At 39.1% G+C, this 9,718-nt stretch overlaps 1 protein-coding gene across 1 annotated transcript in view; it reads right to left on the bottom strand.

The window, feature by feature from the left end:
* The window catches only part of LOC122563231 (plakophilin-1-like), a 61,009-nt gene that overhangs the window by 17,834 nt on the left and 33,457 nt on the right, over positions 1–9,718 (bottom strand). Inside the window, exons 5-9 of the mRNA XM_043716830.1 lie at positions 8,791–8,998; positions 6,711–6,876; positions 3,686–3,803; positions 1,319–1,489; positions 515–691 (exon numbers count right to left, since the gene is read on the bottom strand). Of these exons, the coding sequence (XP_043572765.1) occupies positions 515–691; positions 1,319–1,489; positions 3,686–3,803; positions 6,711–6,876; positions 8,791–8,998 (840 nt within the window). The remainder of the gene's footprint in view (positions 1–514; positions 692–1,318; positions 1,490–3,685; positions 3,804–6,710; positions 6,877–8,790; positions 8,999–9,718) is intronic.

Below are 9,718 nucleotides of genomic sequence, written 5' to 3'. Positions count from 1 at the left end.
CTCTCATTTATCTCTCCACTCTGCAGGTACCCTGCCTCTATTCCTGATGAAGGGCTTTTGCCAGAAACGTCAATTTTCCTGCTCCTCAGATGCTACCTGAACTGCTGTGCGTTTCCAGCACCACTCTAATCCAGAAACTGGGGTGAAGGGTCTGTTTCCGACTTGTATGACTCTATGACTCTATCGCATTACGATTACTACTTGCTAGGAGATCTTTTACTTTGGAAATAATTTATTCGAACTGCCTCATTACCCATAACCAGACCCACGAAAGCCTGTTCCCCAGCTGGCTCCAAGACATATTGCTCTAGGAAACTCTCTAATGAACTCTATAAATTCATTGTCATAACTACCATTTCCAACTTGATTGATCGGATCAACATGAGTTCTGATTTCGGAGTTAAGCCAGCCAAATTAATACCCTGACTTCTCATTTTGTGTGTGTCACAGAATACGGTCTTGTTAGTTCATTTTAACAATTCCCTCTTCATCCTGCTATCAAAACTTTTTGTACCATTTTGTTGCTGGCGGTAAGGTTCTGCAGAGCTCCAGCACAAGCTTCCAATGTGGCATCAGACTTGGATTTACCCAAAAGGGATGTGTACATTTTGATTGCTTTTGAATGTGACAGGTTGTTAACACCTTTAGGGTTGTCATCCTCTTTCGGGAAAGGCATATTATCTAAATCAGGCTGTTGAAGGAAAAAAAAAATTAAAAAAAACACAAAATTACAGAAAGGTCAACATAAACATTTAAAGGATGGCTTATCATTTTTGTTTGCAGTGACAGCATATTGCTGCTTGTGGATTGGTCATCTGATTCTCAGTTCTATTAAAGCAGAAAATCAGATGCGGTATAAAACTGGAAAGCAAATTCATAAACTACAATTAGCTGCCCACTCTGGAACTCTCCACCCCATAAAAGGTGCTGAGGCTAGGTTGATTAAAAGATTCAAAATAGAAATTGGTAGATTCTTATAAACAAGAATATTAAGAATTCCAGAATTAAAGGGGACAGCTGAAATCAAGATACAAACATGGCTTAATCTAATTGAACATCAGAACACTATTGAGGGCCTGAACAGTTTAGCTCTGTTCTTACATTCTTAATGTTCAGAGGTAACTTGTTAAAAAGACGAATGAAATGTATTCTATCTATTAATTCTGCTGTGAGTGCACTTTATTGTAGTGCAAAGGATTGGTGAAATTCAAAACATGGGAAGCTAGACTTAAGATTTGAGGCATTAAAACAGATCAGAATTTATTAGAAAATTGTAAAAGCAATACTAGCAGTAATTCTCGGAATTGATGCCAGTTACCTCATCAAACTGATCACTTCCAGGGCTGAAACAGCCCACTGAGGACTTCTTTGTTGTTCTGTTTTGGCTTTGCACATTTCCTTTCGCATTAATGTGGCTGAACACAGCTGGTACTTCAGTATCCAAGTGGTATGTGAGGTTATGTAGGATGCAGACACAGTTTTCAACAGACTGTCAGAAATTTAAAATGTATTATAGAATTAATAAACAAAAGGTTTATGCAATTAATGTTTATTATAACAAAGACTTGTAAGATCATACAGTACAACATTGTCAATATAAAGTAACAAAAGCTTCACTCAGATTTTAACAAATTATATTGGAATATAAAGTATTACATTGTGTTCACCAGCTTGTATGGCATCAGAGATAATCATATCAAGACCCAAACCCTTAATTTAGTTCCATAAAGTGAGCCTTTGAGACATTGTCAAAATAAATCCTCTGTCCTGTACAGTTATCTATTTGAGTCTTTTAAAAATGACGGAACTATTCAATGCAATAAGATAAAGAGGTTACTTCTGTTGGTGGGGAATTCAAAACAAGGGATACAATCTTAAAACCAGGGCTAGGCCATTTAGAATGTAAACAAACTTATTCCTCTCCAAGAGTACTTCCATGAATGTTATGACCATTACCACTGTCAAGGCTTGAAATGAATTGATTTGTATTCATTGAAGGTATAAAAGGATATGGATCAATTAGAGTTGAGGTACAGATCTACCATGATTTTAGTGAATGAAGGAATGGACTCAACATTTCTAGACAGTATCAACTGAAGAGGAAGCATTGGTTTAAATTACTTTGCTAAGAGAGTCAGCAGTCTAACTTGGAACAGAAAGGAATTAGAACCAAGTGTTACCGATAGGATTACTGCTGGAAATGATATTCTAGTGCATTTTAAATAATATATGGGACTATTGTTACATGGAGGGTCAGAAGATAATGAAGAGGCTGTGCCTTTGCTGAATGAAATAAAACAAATAATTTATAGGAAGCCCTTGTTTGCAATGCTGGATCCCAAGTTTGTCGTCTCCAGCCAGTTGAACTGGCCCCGTCAACCCTCCATTTTCCTAGAAGCGACAAAGAATGCAAGCGAGCATCCACCATTAACAGGCTTCAGCCTGATCATTTAGTTAGCACTGCCTCCTCCGATTCCTGTATTTATGAGGAAAGCAGTCAATGTTATGACAGAAAGAACCAAGACGACTGGTGTGCTATCACCTCCCACCAAAGCTCATGCTTTTCCACTCTCCCAAATACTTGCAAAGTTTTCCCTCGCTTGCTATCACTTGCCCGAACCCCAATACCATTTAGCCTGCATGCCCTCTGTGCTGCTCACTCACTCAAGACAACTCCCCAGCAGTACGAAAAGTAACTTCTGAGTGATCCACTTTCACCACCCTTAATGCCTGCCTCTCTCACATTTCATGAGGGAAACAGCCCTCAATAGGACAGAAATAGAGCCATGATGGGAGAACATCCTGATTCTGACTTCTCTGAATGCTGACTTACTAGGCCAGGATGCTCTGAGTGAAGGCTATACTCCTTCACTTGACTGAGACCTGCTGAAAACCACTGGGTGGGATGCTCTTTGGAGGATAGGTTCACGGTCAATGGGCCAAGTGGCCGCTTCCTCCACAGTAGGAATTCTTTAAAACGATGTAGTAAAATGCTCCTGACAGAGAGATCAATCTCACTAGAGTTCTTGGCTGTTTCTACTACAAATGTTATCATAACTCACATCAGTCAGAACCTTATAACATTCCACCTGAAATTTTTTTTTAAACAGAGTTCAAAAGTCACCGTCTGTCACGATGAAATTTAAACCCATGTCCAATGAACATTTATCTGGACTGTGGAGTTCTAGCCTCATGACTTTACTGCTATTCCACATTCTCTCTCTCCCAAATAAAATGTATCCTTGTGCTATTGAAATAAACAAAAGTCTCTTTGTTAGTGTTACTCACATCAAAAATGCTGGCTTTTACATCCACAAAGTTAATGATCAATTTTGGTACAATTACAGAAGAGGTAACAAATTAACCTTAGTTTTCCTTTGTCTGATTTCTAGCCTTAAGCCTGCTTTACACATTAATTATGTAGAGAGTTGGCAAACAAGTAGGTTCTTCATTACAAGAAAGCCACATGTCATGTTTCTTCACCTTGTTCCCTGTAAAATGGGATAACTACAGAAACCCAGAAAACAAAATCAGAATTTGACAATTTCACCCCAACTTTTCTAGCTGGAGGAAGACAGCTAGATGGTAAGTAGTTATCGGGTTCTGCTACGTTTTCAACATTTAGTGATTAAATATAAATGTGCAAATTTATCATAATTAACATGGTTCATGATTATGATTTTACCTTTGCATCAACTTGGTTTGCATTGATACACGTTTGAGTATAAGTCATGAGAGAATCAATTAATCCATTGCAGTTGCGCATCAACTGCCGACCCTCTTGGCCAGCAGAGCTCAGGTTCCTACAGAACAAGATTTACATGATGTCATATGATTTATTTAAATTAAGTCCCTGGTGCAGAACACCAAAAAGGCAAGAGAGAGATAGAGGCAAGAAAGATTAAATAAAGCTTAAAGTTATAATTACAATGATATGATGTTTCAAAAATAAAAGATTGCAGGAGAAAGAAACATGAATCAGCTGACGACTTGAAGAATCCAGCATTTTAGTGTCTCGAAGAAATAGAGTAATAGAGTCTTACAGTATGGAAACAGATCCTTTGGTCCAACTCATCTATTCCGATCAAGTTTCCGAAACTAAACTAGATCCATCTGCCTGCATTTGGCCCATATCCCTCTAAACATTTCCTATCCATGTACCCGTCCAAATGTTGTAACTACAGCGGGATCTACTACTACTTCTAGCAGTTCATTCCACAAATGAATCACACTCTGTGTGGAAAAAGTTGCCCCTCAGGTCTCTTTCAAATCTTTCTCCTCTCAGCTGAAAAATATGCCTCCTAGTTTTGAACTCCCCTACCTTGGGGAAAAGACATTTGCTATTCACCTTTTCTATGCCCCTCAATTTTATAAACCTCTATAATGTCACCCCTCAACCTTCCACGCTCCAGTGAAAAAACTCCCAACTTCCACTCGTAACTCAAAGCCTCCAGTAACAGTAACACCCCAATAAATCTCTGCACACTCTCTAATCTAATTACACCCCTCCTATAGCAGGGCAACCAGAACTATACACAACACTCCAACTTTTACTGTAACTGTACATGGTGGTGGTGAGACCACATCTGGAGTCCTGTAACAGTTCTGGTCCCCCTATTTAAAGCGAGATATCTCCCCGTTATTGGCAGTTCAGACAAGGTCCATTTGGGGGGCTCCCTGTATGGAGGGACTGTCTTATGCCCTCTCTCATAAGACAGTCTTTGAATTTTGAGAAAATGAGAGGTGATCTCAGTGAAGCATGTAGGATTTTTAAAGGAGCTTGACAGGGTAAATGCTGAGTGGATATTTCCCCTGAGGTGAGTGTCTCAGAAGACAGGGCATAGGATAAAACGGTGCCAACTTAAGGCTGAGATAAGGAGGAATTCCTTCTCTCACAGGATCGAGTGTCTTTGGAACTCATTGGCACAAATATGTCAATGAACACACAAATGTTTACTTTCTTGTTTTAACCCTTACTAAGAACTATCTGAGTCTTTACTTCCCGTTTTAGCTTCAGGAATGAATGATGCTCAGTTTGGCTGACTGAACTATGCAGTTGATATCAAAATCAATTTAATTTCTAAATCAACAGCAACCAACTGAGTTAGTGAATTAAATCTAACCAAATCAAGAAAGATGGCACACTACAAGTTGTGCACTAAGCATTATTTAATCATTAACAAACCACAGTTTAATTTACTTATGAACAATGAAGAGTCATTCATTGATGTTATGAGTTACTTAGCAATTAAATACCAAACTGTTAATAGACAGAGGGTTTAACATTATAAAATGTGCATTGGCAATTCATTGGATCACTAAATCAACACTGATAACATGCTCCAAAGGTGAATGATAGCATCTCTGAACAGGCTGATTAAAAAATAAAAAATTTAAACTAGACGGACTGACTCTGATTGGTTGGGCATTGTCCCAAGAAACTGCACCAGAAAATTACTGACACCTATTTTATTGAATTGAGGCACAACACTGTGTTTGTCACTGACAGGATGGTGCTTTTAAACACAAAAGACATTCAGCATCTCACACAAATGGGTAATGTATGAAATAATGTCAATCACCTATGCTTGACATTAGTAATGCTAAGTATACAGGCTGCACATCCCAAAAAACTGACAGATCATATCAAACAGTATATCTCTTTGACAACGAACAAGGTACAGATCATATCTAGCCAGCCCAAGTTTACAAAGCTTTTCATCATTTATATAAATGATTTGGATGTGAGCATAAGAGGAATAGTTAGTAAGTTTGCAGATGACACCAAAATTGGAAAGGTAGTGGACAGCAAAGAAGGTTACCTCAGATTACAACAGGAACTTGATCAGATGGGCCAGAGAGCTTAGGAATGTTAGATGGAGTTTAATTTAAATAAATGTGAGGTGAAGTATTTTGGAAAAGCAAATCTTAGCAGGACTTATGCACATAATGGTAAGATCCTAGGGAGTGTTGCTGAACAAAGAGATCTTGGATTGTAGGTTGATGGCTCCTTGGAAGTACAGTCGCAGGTGGAGAGGATAGTGAAGAAGGCATTTGGTATGCTTCCCATTATTGGTCAGAGTATTGAGTACAGGAGTTAGGAGGTCAACATGTTTTATGTTTTGACATTTTTGGGTTTCTGAAACTGACAGCACCTGCACATATTGCCTGCCCTTCTGGGTAGGTCTAACTTTGTGACACTGGACTCCTGTCACAAGAGAACATTTTTTTTTCCACTTTTCCACTCCTGTTACTAATGCACTGAAGTATTCACCACAAGGATTTAAAAACTTTGTTTCAGTTTACATAAACAGATCTTTACAGGGCCAAGATCTACTTAAAAACTCAAAAATGAAATATCCTTCCCTTCTTAATGCACAATATAGAATTATAGAGGTGCATGAAACTTAAAGCATCATTTAAATCATCATTTTTCCACTTTAGAACAAGTTCCAAAACAATAATACATAGATGTTAACCCCCTAGCCTTCACCACCCTCTCTCACATCCCAACCCCATACTTCCACATGTTGGCTAGTTTCAGAAAGGAATTGAAGTTGTGAAGACATGCAATTACCTCCAACTTTTAATATTCCAGAGCTTTGAAATATCTAACTTTAGGGAAGGAGGCAAATTTCTTTAAAAAATAAAGTTACTGCCATCAAGAATTGAATCTTATGTCCCCACCAGTGGAGTCATGACTATTATACCTTAGACATCCTGTAGCATTGTAGAAAACCTCAGGATCATTGATTCTCGGATTTCCATATTCCTCAGAAGTATGTGGAATAATTACAGACTCAGTCAGGGCTGGCAGGGCCTCCTTAATCAAGACATCCTTGAGCTCATCACATGATGAAAGATTCCATAAGAGTCCTAATAACATGAAAAATAGTCAGCAAACTGAAGATGACATGTACAACCTGAGCCAATGGTTCAGAAAGTAACATTTTTTGTCAAATCCTCATATTACCTCTCATGCCTAATTCCTAAATCTTAACTTATTTCAGGTCACTTTGATGAAATAGAGATCGTAGCAAAAGACCACCAATAGCCTGTACACTCTCAAATTTTACTCCTACAGAGAAAATCAATTAACAGCATCTTATACGATGATTCACAGTGGCAAATTCTTGCAGTTTTACATTTATTTTCTTCATCACTCAAAAATGGTCAGAGAAATCTTCAAGCAAAATTCAACTAAAATAGCCGTATAGGCTAAGTGTATAAGTATCTGTGTAAAAAATAAAAATTGGGCTCTTAATGGCACATCATCTCACAGAGAGCGTGCAGGTTAATCGCTCTTCCGGATAGGAGTCTTGGTGCCAGTTGTTTGAGGTCATACTGCCCCATTTTCAGTTTCTTAATGCAACTTGAAAATGGGACAGTGAAACTTCAGAAAATTCAGGAAACGTAACCCAGTGCTATTACAATGGTATTCTTTTGTGATCTCCTTTGTATCTTTCTCTTCATTCTGGTCTTAGACTGTAGGAGGAGCTACACCTTAAATATAGTCTGAGTGTTATTTGTCCACTTAATAAAGCATCCTTCACAATATTTTCAAGAAATGTATTCTAAAAACATATCTAGCTAGGAGATGAGTGGGCGGCACAGTGGTTAGCACTGCTGCCTCACAGCGCCAGAGACCCGGGTTCAATTCCCGCCTCAGGCGACTGACTGTGTGGAGTTTGCACATTCTCCCCGTGTCTGCGTGGGTTTCCTCCGGGTGCTCCGGTTTCCTCCCACAGTCCAAAGATGTGCAGGTCAGGTGAATTGGCCATGCAAAATTGCCCGTAGTGTTAGGTGGGTTGCGCTTCGGCGGGTCGGTGTGGACTTGTTGGGCCGAAGGGCCTGTTTCCACACTATAATGTAATCTAATGTAATCTAATCTAATCTAAAAAAATTCTAGTGAACACCCCTGGCATCAGAGCAATGAAATATGCATATCTCTGATGCGCTCAACTCCTGACTCCTCAAAGCTGTTCCACAGTTTACAAATCTAAAATCAGGATTGCATGGGAGTGTGCACTACTGACCTGCACAAACAAACCCCAAAGTTTGCCAAGGCACACTAGTTAAATTGATCTGATCTCCTTTTAATAGGCTCAATAGCCATTCCCTCCAGCAGTGAACGTACATAATTATTAACAAGAGACCTTTGCACAGTCTCCCATAGTTCATCCATTACATTTAAAAAATTGTGAGCACTTTCATACTATAGGCTAGTAGCAGCCTGGAACATTATTGAGCGGGTGAGGGTATAACTGGTGATGCCAGATTGACTAAGTCCAATTGTGTTCTATGACAGTTCAAATGTTAGAACAGTTAAACTTAAGGTAATGAAGACTTGGACTGCTCTGTCTGAGCAACGCATGAGGCAGACAGTGTGAAAATGGTGGGAAAGGTCACAAGGGAGTGCGGTACTGGGAGTGGTTACTGCAGGTTGGTTGAGAGAGTTTGGGAAGGAAGAGGTTGAGTAATGAAAGGACACAGGAATTTGAGAAAGATGTTGTTTCAAGCATGTACTTGTTTGCTAAAATCATTGAGAATGGGAAATTACAGACTGAGTAGCCAAGGGAAGTTATCCCAGTGTGGAAGTTATCCCAGTGTGAAAGTTATCCCAGTGTGAAAGTTAACATGGGGCTCGGGATTGTGATAAACGACAAAGAACTGAAATGTGTGACAGGAAGGATGAATAAAGAAAGAAATGAAATGTTTAAATGGCAAAGGTTGCAAAGTAATATGAGGTCAGAACTATTCCAAGAAGTCTTCCAATTAAACAATTTATACCAGTTATTTGCTTCTGTGTTTCCAGATCATTTGTTTCTCTCAGGATCTGAAGGATTGGTTTGATCCCACCATTTTTCTTTACTTCAAGCTTGTTGTTGACATTCTTGTAAACTGCATTTCGAAGAGCTCCACAGACAGATTGCTGAACGTTGTTATTTTTGATTCCCAAGAGGTTGATCAGTTGAGGAATCGCTTTCATTTCAGAAATCTAGAAACAATATTTATTTAATCTAGCTGGCTATGTCATATCATGTTACAAATTACATACGATGACAATTATAAAGTTGAAGGGTCTCACAATTAAACAGTAAAGAGTCATTAAACTTCAAGTGCTAACACTGTTTTCTCCTCAGTTGCTGCTGGGTTTCTCTGGCAATTTGTTTTAGTTTTAATCACTGAATAAGCTACCAAACAAGGAAGCAATCAATCCCTCGTGCTTAGAATATTGTGTTTAGGTCAAGCCTCTCAGTTAGCAATATCTTTTTAAGACCTTTTTCCAAAAATGTTGTGGTGAAGTCCAAAAAGATAAAGTCACCACTGTCCTACTGAACCTCATTGGAGAGATGACTCGTGGTGGTTTAACCCAAGGGTCATGACATGTCAGATGAGGGAAAACATTGAGAAGGTGGGACCTTCATGCTAACCTTAGCCAGTATAGAAATTGAACCCAGGCTATAGACAGAGTCATAGAGATGTACAGCATGGAAACAGACCCTTCGGTCCAACCCGTCAATGCCGACCAGATATCCCAACCCAATCTAGTCCCACCTGCCAGCACCCAGCCCATATCCCTCCAAACCCTTCCTATTCATATATCCATCCAAATGCCTCTTAAATGTTGCAATTGTACCAGCCTCCACCACTTCCTCTGGCAGCTCATTCCATACATGTACCACCCTTTGCGTGAAAAAGTTGCCCCGTGGGTCTC

The sequence above is a fragment of the Chiloscyllium plagiosum genome, chromosome 26 (assembly GCF_004010195.1).
Source record: "Chiloscyllium plagiosum isolate BGI_BamShark_2017 chromosome 26, ASM401019v2, whole genome shotgun sequence".
Lineage (NCBI taxonomy): Eukaryota > Metazoa > Chordata > Chondrichthyes > Orectolobiformes > Hemiscylliidae > Chiloscyllium > Chiloscyllium plagiosum.
This window is presented reverse-complemented; position numbering and strand designations above follow the sequence as displayed.